Genomic DNA, 18134 nt, shown 5'->3' with positions numbered 1-18134 from the left:
TACAAAAATAATGGATGTTACCACTATTATCATGAGCATTCCATTGTTTAAAGTAGCCCTCTTGAATAGTACTGAGGGGGTAGGAATGATTACACCCCTATCACAATTTATAAGTACTATGTATATCTCGATTGAACCAATGATTTAAATTCTTACTGGAACCGTATGGAGAGTCGAATTGCCAGCGGGAGATTTAAAATTTTGCAAGATCTTTAAAGAAGAACAGACGAGTTTGCGGTGGTAGAAGACATTAGCCCAGTGTGTATTCAATTGACCCTGTAGGCTGTTGCCCAATAGATTTTTCTTTTCAGAAAATTACTTCTTTCAATTTATGTTCGGCCGCTTTAGAATGAGACTGCTTGGATTGCGGCGGAATTGATGTTGTTCCAGGAGATATTTCCTTATATACCCTAGTCCTGATGAGGCCCACAAGCAAGTTGGGCTGAAACGCGTCGACTACTGTTTAATATTAAGAGCCCCGGAAGAATTTAAATCATTGGTTCAATCGAGATATACATAGTACTTATAAATTGTGATAGGGGTGTAATCATTCCTACCCCCTCAGTACTATTCAAGAGGGCTACTTTAAACAATGGAATGCTCATGATAATAGTGGTAACATCCATTATTTTTGTAGGGGAATAAGGAATGGACTAAAAGTCCGTGGTTGTGTATGTTTGTGTTTTTCCCTCCCTTTTTCTTTGAGTATTGGACGGATGTTCATTCAATTATATGTGAAATGAATGCTTGAAACTGTATTTGGTTTGTTGATAAAAAGAGATTTTTCAAACAAAACTGTGTCCTAACAATGATATGATTAACAGATGATTGATTTCAATATATAAATAACTTGTTGTGAAGGAATAATTTGTGGTATCCTTCATATTTAGAAAGTGATTTCTTTTTGATCTGTTCCTTCGCATCATCCTGTTTTTTGTTTTTTTACTGGTATGCTGGGCTTTGCTCTCATTGACATATGGTAAAGACCAATTGAGTTCCTCCAGGACAACGTTAAGACATGAAAGCTATGTCCACTCGGGTGGTGGTGGGGTGGGGAGGGCTCATTGTGGAATACTTTCATCCAAGGAGATATTTATTTCTATTTGCAAAGGAAAGCGTAATGTCGAACTTGATTTTAGCAGTATTTGAACTCTGTTTCCTCTAAAGCAGCCACAGCTCCTTTGCCCAGAAACATACCGGAAGTAGGTTTTATGGGTGATATCTACAGAGAAGGAGGAGAAAGCACAGCCAACCTGACTTCAGGTACGTTACAAATATTACTAAACATTAGAACATCTAATTTAGGTTGCTTGAATGTAAACCCTGCCCCTAAGTGAAGTGTATAGATAGCCTGTATAATCAATTTACACCCAGATGAGTAAATGTTAGATATTGATGTGAAAGGAACATCAGACACCTCCTCACAAAACCTGCCTGGGGTTTCGTAGTATTTACATGTTCATGAGAGGGGACTATTCTTCATACCTTGCCATGTGATTCACTTCTGCCTTTAAAGCGGGACATGCTTGCCTGTCTGTATAGAGGTAAAGAAACCAATTAAGGATTAATGAATTTACATTTGAATAGAAGTGTAATATCTTACAGAATTTCCACGTTTGACTTCTGAAGAGAAAGGAGAACCCAGTCCTGCCCTCTGCTTAGGTGAGTTACACATGTCTGTATGAATCATTTGCTAGCATTGGCGGGGACCCTATTTATGAGCTTAGTTTCATTACATGTGTTTCTGAGTTGGTACATAATTGGAAATGCAAAATAAGTGATTCGACACAGTTTACTTTAACCCTCTAATAGAATAGTCTCATCTGTCACATTCCCCAGGGGCTCTTGCTAACAGCAGATATGGCATGTGATAAATTCCTTTCAAACATATATCTATGGAAGTCACATATTCCCTGCAACTTTGCCTATTTCTGACCAGTCCCTTTGATGTAGCTGTACATTTAGATCAGCTCTCCTCTTCCATCGCCAGCTTCTGGTAACACCTTTAAACTGAACATCTACAGCCTGATCAGCTATTCTATACGTTTTTGAATCAAGCCCTGGCACACATTCAAAATGATTATAACAAGTCAATAACTTGAGTTATCACAGCAAAGTACATAGCAAATATGAATAATTTAATAGTTGTCTTGTTGTGACTCCAGTCCACAAGTCTGCTGAACCTCAAAAATGACAATATATATTATAAAATAGAGGGGAAAGAAAAAGTGGATCATTATTTCTTACAATTGCATATAGGAAGTCCCTTGATATTGGGCGTATAGTAGATGGAACCAAGTTTCAATTTGGGGGTATGTTTAAGCATATCTATATTAAGTGCATTATTGTTTGGCTCTAAGTTAGATTCCATCAAAATATGTGTAATACACAATATAATCTACAATCAGTGACTGTAGTTTGGAAAAGCCCTAATTCAACTGTACATCTTGAACAGTTCAAGTTTATACAGATATAATTTTATCCTTAATACTTGATAATTCTTAGATAACATATGCAGGTTACAATCATGTGGCAATTAACAGTCCTGATGTTATACAACAATGTTAGTGCAATTAGTATATTCCTAATCATATTGGCACACGACAATCATTATACATCTAATAAAAATCCATGTACTTACAGTGCCTAGCTTTCTATACGTCACTGTCTAGGTCCTGTGTCATTGGTGTTCAGTCACCTAGGAAATAGTGTAATTCATGGTCTGTGTTCATCCCGTGTTCGACCGCTTGGAGCTTCATGATCCACAGAGCCTCCCTGCGTTTTAGGTGTAATTCCTTATTACCACCCTTTGGGTCCATGTTAATCTGATCAATTCCACAAAATATTAATGTTTTATGTGTCCCCTGAGCGTGGCATCCATTCATATGTGTGGCAGTAACATATCTGGTGTCATTATGTTTAATGGCCCTCAGCTGTTCATATATTCTCTCCTTTAGGGCCCTGATCGTGCCTCCTATATAGAAGCTACCACATTCGCATTTGATCATATATATCACATAACGGCTGTTACAATTAATCATTTGTCTGATCTCGTATTGTTTACCTGAGTAACTATGAAACACTTTGGTGTTATTCATTGCTAAGGGGCAGATTTTACATCCACCACATTTGTAGAACCCCAAGCATTTTTGTGTTAGCCAATTAGGTCTTTGAGTCTGTTTGGGATAGCTAGGGCTAATCCACCTTTTGATATTCTTGCCTCGTCTCTATGTAATCAAACGTTGATTTGTAACATATTTGATCAGTGATTTATCCCTGCTCAATATCCCCCAATGTTTTTTCATGCTTTTTCTGAGGGCAATTGCTACCTCATTGTAGTTTGTTATTAATCTGACTTGTGGGGAGGTTTCGCCTTTAACAGGCTTGTCTTTTAGAGTATCCTCTCTCTTAGTTCTCGGGATCTTATGTTCAGCCATATTTATTGTCTGTGTGTTGTACCCTCTAGCTTGAAATCTTTGTTTCATGTTGTTTTTGCATGTTATAAAATCACTATTCTTACTGCAATTTCTCCTTGCCCTAGTTAATTCACCATATGGTATGTAATTCATTTGGTGTTTAGGGTGTGAGCTGCTTGCATGCAGTACAGCATTTCATGAGGTCGGTTTACGGTAAAGGTTACCCTGTATCTGGTTGTTCTCTATAAAGAGCGTTAGATCCAAAAATTCTATTTGTGATGTACTCAGATTATATGTGAGGTGGATACCCATATCATTAGAGTTGAGGTGTTCACAAAATTTCGTTAGATTCACCATGGAGCCTGACCAAATCATGATGCAATCATCGATGTAACGCCCCCAGTAGATGATGGATTAATTCCAAGAGGTACCCTTTGGGCCCCAGATCCACTCCTCCTCAAACCAACCTATGAATAGATTGGCATATGAAGGAGAGAACCTGGAGCCGATGGCGACTCCCTGTATTTGTTTGTACCACTTTGTTTCAAAGAGAAACACATTGTTCTTAAGAATTAGATCAATCATAGTGATGATCATCTCTACATGTGCCCACTGTGTAGCTGGTCTCTTGCTCAAGAATCTTCTGGCTGCTTTGATCCCTAGATCTGTTCTAATGTTTGTATATAAGGAGGTGACATCAAGTGTTGCTAATATCATACCCTCCTCCCATGTGACATCCGACAGTATACTAAGGATAAGTTTTGTATCCCTAATATAGGTTGGTAAACTTTGTACCAGAGGTTGTAAAAATGTGTCGACGTATTGTGATAACTTTTCAGTTGGACCACCTATACTAGATATTATCGGTCTGCCTGGTGGGGATTGTTGGTTCTTGGTAAAGCACAGAAACATGGAAATCTAGGCTTATCCACTTTAAGATACAAATTTTCATCCTGATTGATCAGCCCACCGTTGAGCCACTCCCTTAGATGTATATTGATAATAGTTGTCAGTGGTCCAATTGGGTTGTCCTTCAATTTCTCATAACATGTTCTATCATCCAATTCGACAAGATTTCCATGTTATAATCCCTGGTGTTCATAACCACAATATTACCGCCCTTATCGGCCTCTTTGATTGTGATGTTATGCAGCTGGCTAAGATCTTTCAATGCCCTTCTTTCATTTATTGATAAGTTATCAGACATCCCGTGTCTATGTTTGTTGTCACGGTGTAAGTATCTGTACATATCCTCAGTGACTAGTTTATGAAATATATCGATATTGTTTCCACTAGATAGTATAGGGGTCCATCTCGATTTGTTCTTAAGCCCACTATTGATGTTGACATCAGTTTCTATGTCATAGTCCCACAACAATTCCTCAATCGTCATGTGGTCTCGATCATCATCAGTAATTGACAATAATAGTTCTGTGTCCCTAATGTCTTGTATGGTTACAACATCATGACAAACTTCAGATGGATATATGTTCATACCTGTATTAGGTTTAGGATTGCATTCAAAAAATGTCTTAAGTTTCAAATTCCTAGTGAATTTGAATAAGTCGATCATAGAATTGCATACCTCTCCATGCTCTTTAGTACAGAAACCCATCCCTCTCTCAAGTAATGTAATCATATCATTGGTTAATGTTTGGTCACTCAGATTGATCACCTCTACTCCCTTAATTGAAGGTGGTTCAAGTTCTGTTTGTTCCAAGACCTCAGTCTCATACCTTGTTTGTCCTTCTCTGTTACCCCCTCTCTTTCCCCTCCTGGTCTTCTTACTATATTTTCCTTTTGTTTTGGTTGGTCTCTGTTCCCACGTTTGATCCTTTTGATCTCTCTTAAAAAACCATTACCTGGGTTACTGCCTATCGAGATAGCATCCTTATCACTCTCACTAGGTATTGTATTTAATGAGGTGGAACTAGAACTGACAGGAGTTACATCCCGTGCAGGATTTACTCCCTCTCTGTTATCTTTCTCGATCAAATGATCGTATTTTTTGGCAAACGTAAGCATTCGACCTTGCTTATAGTCAATCTCATCCCTTTTTAGTTTGCGTGCCTTCCTTTGTTTTATCTCTTCTTGATGTTTATTGACAACCTCTTTAAGTACCTCATCATTTTTATCCGTCGCCTCCTTAAGGTTCAATTCTCTAATTTCCAGTTCCACCTGAGCTATTTCTTCTTGTAGTTTTTTAACTTTACGTTCTGAGTTTTCTATCAGAATTGTCATTAGTTTATTTGAATTGGAGGTGAGTCCTTTTTCCCAAATTAACAAAAGGTTCTCATCCAAGTCATCATATGTAGGTAATATCTGCGAACGAAGTCCCCTCGGTATCCTATTGAGCCTTATATATTGCTCAAGTGTTGCACCATCCCACCATTTGGAATTCTCAGATATACGTAATTCTTCCAATTTGATAAATTCATCTCTCAATCCTTCTTTCTTTTTGTTGGGATTACCACTAGCTAGGGAGGTTACTATTGTGTCACCTCGTGCTAGACTGTCAAATAGATCTGTTGCTTCTTTGTTTCTATCCATCCTAATTTATCTCAGAATATGTTACCGTAAAAGCCGCTGCACCAGGTAAAAATCTATAGTAAAAACCTATTGGGATGATCATCCCAATAAGTTTCAGCTATTCTATAAGGACCTGCCAACGTCACAGTGTGGGACTTTGAGAAAAATAGCCAACATATCAAGGGCCACAACACTTTGCAACAAGAGCATAAACTGTACTTTCATGAAACAGATGCATCTGACCTCAGTCCACGTAAGCTCCGTCCCTATACAAGACTGACTATCTGGTAGTCTGCAAGGGTTATGCCTAACCCCCCTCTTGTCTCCAGGAAGCTCTTTGCAGACTCCTATTGGATGATGTGATCGCCCTTTGATATATGTATAACGGCTGCAGAGAAAACAAGTTGGTGGGTTTTTACAGAAGGGTCTCAAACCTGGGTGTGGTGTTTTGGTGAACCTGCTAAATGATACCTGGCCCTTGTTTGTTCCTGGCTCTTGAGCGTTTGTTACACCGTTAAGTAGTCCAACTTGCTGTTTCATTTTTGTTAATAGAGCACATCCCGCCATGAGAGATGTATGTTTGTGTATGAAGACTTATATAGTTGACATTTCTTATTGTAGCCGAAGAGGCAATTGCTATGCCATCTGGCTCGTTCAGCATTAAGGACGAGGGAAATGCTGATTCCATGGACCGCCAGGACTCTGAGAGAAATGAAAGAATCAGTAATCCAGCAGGTGAGTAGATTATGTACCCTTTAAAGGCATCCTCATTTTCTCCTAATCCTTTAACTAAAGGAGAATTCCTTTAAAAACAATTCTATAATTGTCAGAGTTCTATTGCTAACTTACTAAATCTAGTGACTAGTTGAAATGAAAGAATCATGAGCTCTGCTCTCTGTTCTCTTTTCCTCATCTATGTCTCATTGTGCATAAACAGCCATTTTGGTGATGATCTCTGTATTACTGTTGTAATAATTTGTATTGTTTGCCTTTCAAATTCAAGAATGGCCATACTTATTCTGTCATAACAAGTATAGCGCGCATGCCCTACTATATTAAAGGGCATTTAAGTTTTCAGTTGTTCGAACCCATTATCCAACCAGATCCTATCTGCTAATGAGTGGGTAGAGAAAGGGAAAGGGCTGCACTGTCACAGATAAGATTTTATCTCATTTACATGTCCACATCTACATAGCCTTTACATCTAGAGGATCCCGAACAAATTCTTGTAATGGCAGACAAGTCAATCATTCTTTAACATAGACTTATCATAGACATAGGGACTCCTCAGTCACCGTATTTGAGCAGCAAGTTCGGCGGAAAGACATATCCTCTTGCTTATTAATTTCATGCCGTTTGACTAATCTGCTCAAAATTTGGCACTCGCTTGGTGTATCTGTCAAATCATTGCAGGTCAGGTTTACTCAGAATAGTGCTATGGGGTGTTCTGGTGTTTATCCATTCAAAAGTTTTCAAGGTATTTACCATTAAATGCTATTTCCTAACTATAATGTCCCGGAAACCTGGGTGTCTGAGTGGTTGTGCGGGTGTGTAAGTGGGTGTGTGAGTGTGTAGTGGGTGTGTCAGTGCTTATGTGACTGGATGTGTGAGTGGCAAAGTGGGTTTGTGAATGGGTGTGTAAGTGACTGTATGGGTGTGTTTGTGGGTGTGTGAGTGAGTGTCTGTGGGTCTGTGAGTGGGTGTGTGAGTGGATCTCTGAGGGGGTGTGAGTGGCTGTGTGTGAGTTGGTTTTCTGGGTCTCTGAGTGGGTGTGTTAGTGGCTGTATGTACGGCCGCACTGGGAGCCAAAACCTGCCCTGGCAAACAGCTCGGCTGCCGGGTGGGTGGGGTTGGGGGTGTTAGTTAGAAGTTGGAAGCACCACTCCTGCCGCTTTTGTTTCAGGGGACCAATATTGCAGCTATGCTCCAAAACCCCCGTAACAAAAACATCCCCCAGGGGTACAAAACCGGCCCCCACCCTGGTGGCCCACTGGGGAAATGCCTGGTGCCTGCTACTGCCAGTCCGGCCATGGCTGTATGGGTGTGTGATTGATTTTATGTGTGTCTGAGTGGTTGTGTGAGTGGTTGAGTGAGTGTGTGTGTGACTGGCTGTGTGGGTCTGTTAGTGGATGTGTGAATGGTTTTGTGGGTCTCTGAGTGTGTGTGTGAGTGGCTGTACCGGTGTATGAGTGGTTGTGCTAGTGGTGGCGTGGGTGTGTACGTGAGTGGGTGTGTGAGTGCCTGTGTGGGTCTGTGAGTGGGTGGTTCTGTGGCTGTGGGAGTGAGTGTGTTGTACAGCTTTTACTTTACCAAGTAAATCTGTTCGTTTGTTGGACAATGTAAACATCAGAACTGGGCAAGACTGAATCCACACACACCTTCCGGATATGTTGGCCTAAGTCCTGCTAGCTCACCATCCGTACAGCTAATCCGACAAGGTAAAACATGGATTATTCAACCTCAGAAAATGACAACTCTGTCTCCCCAAGGAAAACATGGTAACAGGTCTAGAACCCTTTCACTTAGTTACTTATGCATACCCAAATAGATGCACCAGAAATACACAGTAAAGCTTTTCAATATTTATTGAAGCATTGTGATTTTTGACTAAAATACACGCGCTGCAATAATCAATAGAAGGAAACAGAATAATGTGATTAGCATTATGAGAATTGTGAAAAAGATAAACAGTTCAACTGTTTTGCTGATTACAGAAAATATATGCTTGCATGCAAGTACTGTAATATATTGTACTCCTACCTAGTGCTTCCTAACTATTGTGCCAAGGGAGTGGGTGAATCTGCCAAGTCCCTGTAGGGTGATCCAACTCCCCGTTACCTGTGGGTCATCAAGCTGCCCGTCTGGTTGAGAGTTCCAAACCGATGTCGCACAAACTCCAGTCCGTCTGACATCAGAACCGACCCCTAAGTCTCCTCCTCTTTTGCCTATGTGATTTTTTGCAACGGTGTGATAGCCTGGTGTTACAGATTCATGCAATACTGGAACCATGTCTTCCTCCAGCCCTGATTCAATTATGAAGGGTAAATCAGGTTCGTTGTCTATGAGTTGGTCGAAGATGTAGTTTTGTTTTTTGAACATAGAAACCAAATTTATTAGTAGGCAAGTTAAAGGAGCTTTTTGGAGGTGGTGTGATTTTGTACTGCAGTAGACTTAGTATTGTCCTTGTAGGATGTAGGTGGTGTGCTATTGGTGATGGTGTTAGATGTAGCAGGACTGAAAATGAGTTGTTTTTGGGTGCCATTATCCTTGTACAACTAGCTTAAAAGGCATTTTGTGGATCTATACCCTACACATCATAGACATGTCTGTGTCTATTTTGTGGGTGGTGAGATTGGTTGTAATTGAAAGGGTGGGCTGTGGAGTTGTCTTTGAATAGTATCATTGTTGTGTGGTAGAAAAGGGGATGCAAGGTTATGAAGAGTAGTGTGCAGTGGCTTACTTTTGCGTATGTTCAAGGTGGAAGGGATATGGGTAGTGCTGGTGGGAAGCATGAAAGTCTGGTTTTATGGCTTTGAATTTTGCAACCGATGAAAAATGGGTAAGTGAGCCTTGGTGTAGTGCATAAATACTCTGCACATTGCTTCCAATTCCGCTTGTCTGCTCTGTGCCATAGCTACCGGGGGTTGAGCTCAGGTTAATTTGGTGACTTTAAGAGTTCACCTTGACAAGGGTTGTGATTATTCATTGAGGTGGATAGTCGTCTGCCACATTTAATATTTCAATTTCTTACAGGGCCCACCCATGTGTATGTATGGGTAGATGGTTATGTAGGAGTGTTTTGTAGAGGAGGATATTGGTTTGTGGATGAGGGTTGGTTGGATGGACTTTTTTTGCTGGCAGTGGCAGGTGTGTGTTTTTGAGAGATTGTATGCATGGTAATGCCTTTGTTGGTGTGTAATGCATTTTGGTGGCCTGTGACATCACTTCTTTCTGGCTCTTGGTCAAGCCAAGGTGCAGGTAAATTAATTCCCTACTCCTGTTAAGCAAGGTGGGGTATACTCAGATTAGCCCCTTGGTTCTGGCTAAGTCAGGTTGGTGGCAAAATTATTTTTTTCATCTTTTCTCATCATATCAAACAGGCTAGGGGAAATTATTAGCTTCATACCCACATATGTATGTGCCGCATAGGCTCTTCTTTTGTGCTGCTTTCTTTTTTAATGTTTTTCTATTTCAGTTTTTTTCTATTGTTTTCTTGTCAGTATGTTTAAACATTGGGTGGAAAACACTTCCAGGTGACCACTGAGCATGCAGGGTGCTGGTCATGCGTGCTGCAGTTATACTGTTATACTTGGCATGCATGATGGACCCTCATTTTTTGCCTCATTGCTATATAAGACTGAAAGGATTTTCACCAAACTAAAAAACATTACTGAATAACCAAAAGTTCGCTGTGCCTTCAAAATCTGGTGACCATCTGTTTGGGTATTTCGGAGATGTGCTTGGAGAAAAATCTACTATGGGAAATCCCACTATATTGCCCAATGAATATGATTTTGGGACCACCTTTATAACTTTTAAACTGGTTGATCAATCTGAACCAGATTTTGCGTGGTGCAAATTATCCTCATACTCCTTTCTTTTTTCACGTTATAGATTGGTTAAGGGCTGCCACAGTTATTAAGGGTTCAACAATCTGATTTCCCGTAGACTGTGATATAAACCTTAACTACTGGAAAAAATAAAGTTAAAGTGACAATATAGTTCAACGTCAAACCTAACCCCCACTTGTCAGTTATGGTAAACTACCCAAACTTTAATTCGTTCCCTAGTCATCAAAACCATAACTCCCCTCTCCCCCCAATTGAACTGGTCATGACCACACACTTGATATCAGATATGACATTGATGAAATCACTGGTGACTTTACACATCACTTTACCTTTGACATAGTTACAGCATCATTTCTCTGTGCATGTATTATTGTTTAATGGATTTTTGTTGCTGTGAAATATGTTTATTTATTGGTGTAAGTTTTGAGTTCACCAACAGCCCGTTTGGGGGCAGGATAAGGTTTTGATGGGACATAATAAAAAAAAAACATTTTATGGGTGACGTTCTACTTTCATGCCAAGTTTGCTGTAAATCTACTCAATCGTTTTTGGTGTAGTAGATAACAAAATGTCCTACGAGAGTTGAAATTAAAAATACACCGTGTTTGTTTGTAACTATTGTTTCCTTCACCGATCAGCTTGAAATCTGGCATGCTGAAACCTAACCTGGTGTGCAAAAACTTCGTGCAGATTAGAAAAAATTATAAGTGAACCAAAAAACGCATTTTCAATGGAAAGTACAGATGAACCATGTGAGAAGTTGGCCTGGTATATGATGTTCACTAGTTAAAGTGACCACCTTGTACCATGCCAAGCAACCCTTATGGTGTGGTTGTAAGTCAACCTTTTTGGACTAGCTGCCCTAGTGGTAGCGTAGGCTAAGCAGTCTTTGAGGCTAAACTCGTTAAAGCGTGTTAAGCAGGCTGTTTTACCAAATGTAACCCCCCTTTATACCAATGAAAGGACACCACACAGATATATATTGAAAATATATATGTATTTATTTCTCAAAGTATCCCCTAGACTCTTTATGAGCACAGGAGCACAAATCGTTAAACAAGAATACGTTAGAATACACAGAAGTTGCACTTTATATGGATAGGCCCTGGTGGCCACTCGAACCATATACTAAAATAGTGGTATAAGTACCACGAACAGAAAAGGGAAAAGGCCTAGGGCCTCTAGAATCGCTGGGCCTACAAGGAGCTAACTTTAGTTAGTGACCAGGAGGTCCACGGGTTGCGTGTGCAGAGCAAATAGTCACACGCGGGCTCCCATAGGTTTTCAATGGGTGCGTAAAAGTTACAAAGTTACTGCAAAAAGGATCTTCCGGATGGACTATGAACTCAAGATTGGAAACACAGACACTAGAGATGATACTCTACACTTGGGCACCGGAGTGCCAGCTTTACCTCACCCACAGGAAGCGGGTGCATAGGTCTCGAAGTGCGTCGGGTTTCTTCTATATGTTCAATGGAGCCTGAAGACAAGGATGCTGCAGGTGGTCGGTCCGGAAGAGATGCGGTGGATCCAAGAGTGGATCAGAGTTGTAGAAGACCTGTAAGCAGAGGGGACAGTGTTCACAGTCACTAGCCAGTGACCAGCGTGGCACCAGGTGGGTACCAGGCGATGTCGGGTGCAAACAGGAGGAAAGGTGCAGCTTGTCTCTGCAGCCACGTGGTCCCTGAAGGTCGACGACGTCCAGGAGTCGGTTCACGAGCTGTCCCACGCAGGCTCTCGCTGTCGGCGGTATCGGCGACTTGATCGAAGCAAACAAGCCTTGGCAAAAGCAATTGTTGTGGAAAACGAGATAAGCTGATGGTTCTGACCAGCAAGGTCAGAGGGACTGCTCCTTTGGAGGGGAGCAAGGGCCAGTCTGGAGCAACCAGACCAGTGGTGTAGTTCTTGAAGTTCGTCACCAAGATGGCCACTAGCCAACGGGCCAGCAACCGGTTAGGCGCGTCGAGTGGCAAAATGCAGAGGGGCCCCACGCAGATCGTGGAGATGCTGGAGGGCTCACCTTTGGTGCAGATGCTACTCGGGTGTTGGGCTTCTCAGGACCCAAAGCACAACTTGGAGGGAGCCTCGGTTGTCGCGCTTGCAGCTTGTCGTGGTCTTTTCAAGATGGCTGGCTCCACGTGTCTCGGTGCCTCCACGGGTTCCTTCTTTTCAGGGACTGTGGATCGGGCGGTGAGAGGTCTGGAGGTCCAGGTCTTGTCAGTCTCCGGGCTCGGGCTCCGGCGGGAGGCGGCGGCAAAGCAGACGTTGATTCGCTGGATGGTGCTTGCGTTAGCAAGGTGGTCACTCCCTGACCACAGGGGAGATTTCCTTCAGTCCTCTGTGCGGCAGAGCTTCGAAGTTCCCGTCTTCTTCTTGTAGTTTAGTTGATTCCAGGATGTCTGAAGTCTTAGGACACAGCTCCTACCTTTAAGCGGATTCTAGGGGCCGGACTACCTGCTAGGTCCCTCCCTAAGGGTGGGACCAGGAAGGGGGTGGTTACACCCCCAATCCTTTGTCCAGCTCGCCCCAGGCCCGGGACTGGTGTGCCCCAGGACCGGATTGAACTGGCATATGCACCGAGGCTCCTTGTGAGCCTCAGGCATGTCTGGTTTCTTTCAAGCCCTACCTGACCAATACACAAAATCCTGACTGGGGTGGTGCACGCACCTCCCCTGGCAGGAAACCCTTTGTCCACACCTCCCAAGCTGGAAGGACTCCCAGCAGCAGGAGGGCAGACTTGTGTCTGTGGTGGCAGCATCCATTTTGTGGAGCTGAGGCTATGTCTGATTTTACCCGGGTTTCAGGTACTGTACATGTCGTGTCCCTCTAGAAGGGTGGAATGCTAACCCCGTCGCCAGAATTGGCGAGGGGTTAGTATTCCAATTCGTATGACACCTTACTCGACATGTTTTGATAAAGCCAAACCAAAGATAGCATTTAACCGCGAGGTTCATAATGCACTTAAGAGTATATGGTATGACGATATCTGGAAGCAGTAGAAGGAAGTTGTTCCGACCACTGCAGACAGGCTCAGCTCATGCCAGAGCACCATCTCACATGGAACCAAGCACTCTGCCTTCAGGATTGTTAAGGCCTGCCATAGGAGTGACTTATAGGTTAACATGTGTCCCATTTAAGGTTAGGTAAAGGTATACTACACCTAAGTAAGAGGTGGTTACACCAACTTACCCCAGCTGAGTGATCAGCCAGTTGTGTCAAATTTGTTAGGCCAAGCCTGGGGTGGCATAATACATGCTTCAGCCCCTGGCAGGCCTTAGATACACCAATGCCCTGGGTACCTAGTGTACACTGGTACAGGGGCTCACAGGGTGATCCACTTCCAATTGGTTATGCACCTAGGGTGCATAGTGTCAATTTAGTTAGAGAGAACAGCAGGCTGGGGGTCTGATTAGCAGGCCCACAGCCTCAATATGTCAAAAACCAGTGAAGCAAAAAGCAAAAATTTGGGGTGACCATAGGATAGCAGACCCTACTCTCCTACAAACCATAACTACAGAGTTGCTATAGCTGCCTCAGTAAGATTCATACATATACACGGGACAGACTCAAAAGAGATTAAAGACAAGTATTTTTAGCTGTTATTCTCTTTATACGAAATCCGCTCCAGTTGTGCCACCAAGTTGGGTGCTCAGTAATGAAGGGTTATGGTTTCTATAGTGTCCCAGTGTATACAGAAGTGACATCAAGGATCACGTCTGGATTTCATAGGTACTTGTTAAATGATTTTATTCTCTGCCCACATACGTTTCTTTGTTTTTATTTTTTGTATGTTACCAAAAACCACTGTCAGGTTTGTTAAGCTCGATGCTGCCCCTGTGGGTGCATACACACTGTATACTTCTAAATATTCAGAATAATATTGACGATGTTATTCTTAGGGTATAAGCCTATTTTCTTGTTTATGCTTCAAGGCTTTTTTTTCAAACACATATGTATTGATTTTGATAAGTAACACAAACACATAATATTGGCTGGGTCAGTGTGCATGTTAGTGTGGGCCTGGCATATTATTTACCTACATGTCACAATATAATGCTTCCATCACTGGGCAGTAATCAATAACAAAATGAAAAACATTTAGTAAGAGCAGGAAGACGTGGGAGTATTTCTGTCCACCTTCTATGGTTGAGGTTTAGGTGCAACCCCTCACGTTAGCCCATTAAAGTCCTCCTTTGGCCCCAAATCTTCTCAAATGTTTGTGGGCTTCCTCTGACCTCAAACAGACACCCATCCTTCTTCAGATAACTGTCAATCCATAATGGAGAACCAGGTCCCAGTCTTGGGCAACTCATCATTACTCTTCGCCACATTCCTCCATGCTATGGCCTGGATTCTATAGTATTATATTTTGGATGGAGGTGCATCCTCCCACACCCTTAACAACAAAACGTCTGCCTGCAAGAGAACAAGTCTAGTTGTGATTTTCCAACCTATCACATATAGGTTCTGATTCCGAGTTGCATGCTACTGAGGCTGTGGGTAAATCATATGCATTTTTACCATTACTGCTAAAATCACTTTAGTAGAAGGCCCTCATGTGTAAGACTCCCATCGAATCTGGAATTAAAGTGTGTTACCGATGTTTCCAGTCGTAAAACACACAAAATGCCCTATTGCATGTGGTTTACCAGATACCTTTTGCACCTGCTCTGTGCAAGTGTTAAATGTATGCATGGGCCTGAAGGGAATGTGGGCGGTGAAGAGAGGGGCAGAGGGCAGCAAGCAGTGGCGGCTCCTCCGCTATAGCGGAGGAACGTTGCCCCCCCCCAACACCACCCTCAAAAGTTAAAAAAAAAAACGATAACAAAACAAGCGTATTATTGTTTGATTTTTCAACTTGTCTGTACCACGTCCTGTTAGCGGGGCCGTTGCGGGGCAGTCACGAGAGGGAGTGGTTGGCAGTACTGCTATCAGTGCGCATGTGGATTTGGCTGGCCGTCTCAGGCCGGTCAAACCCACATGCGCACTGAGATGTCTCCACCCCAAGCTGCGTTGCTGGTTTAGAGACTGCAAAGCACAGGCTCCCAGTCTCCCTGGGAGCGCAATTTCCCAGCACTCAGGCCAATCCTGATGCTGCTTCTTAACTTGAAAGCAACATCAGGATTGTCTGCAGGGGCGGCCGGGAGCCTCTGCTGCAGCGAGGAGAGGACACTGAGAAGAGTGGCAGGCGGAAGTTAAGTTCTATTTCTTTTTAAATATTTGTTATCCGTTTCCCCCGTCTCCACCCCACCTCCTCATCACCCCCCCTCCCCCCGCCGTTACACCCTACTGGCAGCAAGGGAGGGTAGGGGAATTTTTTTTCTAGCATGGGGAACACGGTATTGTCCCCCATTAGATAGAAAGGCGAAATTAGGCTTGGCTGTGTTTGGTTTAGTTCTACCCACTCAGTAAAACCAGGTGAGGAAAACCAAAACATTTCACAATTATGCAGAACGAAAGTAACGCATAAAAGCATGTGTTAATTAAGTTCCTCTTAACTTGTAATAAGGGACATAATTTTTCCAAATTTAATTATCATAGTATAATTTAGTTACTCTTCCCAGTTGCCATCAGTAGGTGAACCAAGGTCAGATTCCCATTTAGAAGAAGTCTAAGATATGTGGAGCATTGCCAGTCAAAGTTTGGTATATTTGGGGCAGCACCTTGTCTGCAGTGGGCCGTCTTGCAGACTCTGCTCCAATGGTGTACTGTCTGGTTGACTTCAGGCATGCAAAATGGATGGACTATAATTCTCACCTTCAAACAGTGGCTAAATTGAGATCCTAATATTTGGCAACCACTCGACTTGATCGGCTGCATGGTTCCCCGACGAACAATGTCCATCTCCTATTTCTGTCAACTCTGCTTGCAACTTAGGTGTCATTTTTGATCGAAAATGTTCTCTGACATAAAAATAATTACTTCCAGCTACTTCTTTCTAATAAAGATAGGAAAGAAAATCATCTTTGTGCTACTTTAATCAGTAAGAAAATCTGTACGCAGAGCCCCAACTTATTCTAGCTTTGATAATTGTAATTCATTTTTGTAGGCCTGCCTGCTTTCATCTAAGCCAGGCTTAAACAAAATAATACTGCACAGATAATGCTAGGACTCAACAAATATTCCATAATCCCTTCTTATCTCAAATCCTTGAACTGGCTCTCTGTGCAAAAACTTTGCTTTTTCATGGTATTTTGACCATTGCATAAAATTCTTCACTCAACCTCGGAGAACTATGTTAACTCATTCTTTCCACCCTTATGTTCAAAACAGGGCTCTTTGTTCTGTTCAGATTTTTCTTGTGCAAGTTCCTGAATTCAGAATGTTTAGCTTCAGAAACCGAGCAGTTTCTGTTTCACCATCAAAGCATGGAAATCTCATCGTCTTAGTCTTCGTTTCAAAAGCTGTTTAATTACACGTCACAAGTCTCTTTTCTGTATGGCTAATACTTTCTTACGCTAATGCCAGGACACCCTTTCCCTGGGTATTTGTATGCTTTATAAATCATCCTTAACACTACTGCAGAGCTATTTAATAATTACTCCTTTCAATTTTATTTATCTGTGTGGTGTCTCATTCTGATACTATATTGTTGATGTCATGGTCTGTCAATTACTTGTTTTATATTAGCATACAATAGCTCTGCATAACCTTTCTCACATATGACATGCTGATCTACAGTTAGAGTGGGCATTGAAGGGGCACATAGCCCATTAATTTAACTATAACTAGTTAGGAGATCCAGTAATATCTTCTGGTATGCAGTAAGTAGAACGAACGGCTCTGCAGAGTGACTAGTGAGATTGGCTGAGCAAGGAGTTCTCCAAAGCAAGGTGTGTAGGAATGTCTCCACTTAAAAAAAAAAAATCAACCCCAATCTAGTGCGAGGTGTTCTGATGCATGTGTTTCAATTTGGCCAGTGTGATATTTTTGTATAAAGTGGCATGACTTACCAGAGAAGGGGGAGCTATGACTCTTGCAAACTGCATTCCCTGTTATCTGTGACTAATAATTTCAAGTACTTAAAACCCTGGGGTTTGACCGGTAAGAGACATGTAGTGAGCCATCATTGACTCCAGACTGTGCCTGGATAGAGGACAGATTTACCATAGGTAATCTTAAGTCGTGTGTTTAGCCTACTTTAGTGTAGTCTAGGTCTGCTAAATCTAGCAGTATATGATTGATGAACAAGTAGTATACGCCTTCATCCTATGTATCCAACCTGCCAAGACCACAAACCAAAGTATTTGGCCTGATCCAACAGGAATTTACCCCGAATGGTGAGCAGGAACGAGTAATAGGATCAAGGAGCAACTCTGACCTGTACTCCCATGAAGCATAAAAGTGTGGTATTGGACTCCATTTACTTTTATTCTGGCCAGAAGGTTTTGATGTAAGATAGAAACCTAGGGCCAAAGCTCATCCTGTCCGTCAGTGCCAACGTGAATTGCCATTCAAAGGAATTGAACGCTTTTTCAGCTTTAAGTGATAGTATTAGTACTGCTTTGGCGGCCCTGTATGCGTATTCTAAAGAATTGTATAATCTCCTGAGACTGAGTCTGTTCGATCTGTGTGGCATAAACCCAGACGGATCAGGGTGGGTCAGTGTATTCGCTAT

General features: G+C 42.1%; 2 protein-coding genes across 2 annotated transcripts in view; one reads left to right on the top strand and one right to left on the bottom strand.

Moving 5' to 3' along the window:
• The window catches only part of LOC146861883 (uncharacterized), a 92859-nt gene that overhangs the window by 60013 nt on the left and 14712 nt on the right, over positions 1-18134 (top strand). The window contains exons 6-8 of the mRNA XM_085641056.1: positions 1168-1263; positions 1606-1662; positions 6567-6680. Coding sequence (XP_085497182.1) covers positions 1168-1263; positions 1606-1662; positions 6567-6680 — 267 coding nt within the window. The remainder of the gene's footprint in view (positions 1-1167; positions 1264-1605; positions 1663-6566; positions 6681-18134) is intronic.
• The window catches only part of LOC146861884 (uncharacterized), a 349732-nt gene that overhangs the window by 320255 nt on the left and 11343 nt on the right, over positions 1-18134 (bottom strand). The window lies entirely within an intron of this gene.

This window comes from Triturus cristatus, chromosome 2_2, assembly GCF_964204655.1.
Source record: "Triturus cristatus chromosome 2_2, aTriCri1.1, whole genome shotgun sequence".
NCBI lineage: Eukaryota > Metazoa > Chordata > Amphibia > Caudata > Salamandridae > Triturus > Triturus cristatus.
Note: the sequence above shows the minus strand (reverse complement) of the source record. Positions and strands in the feature narration are given on the sequence as shown.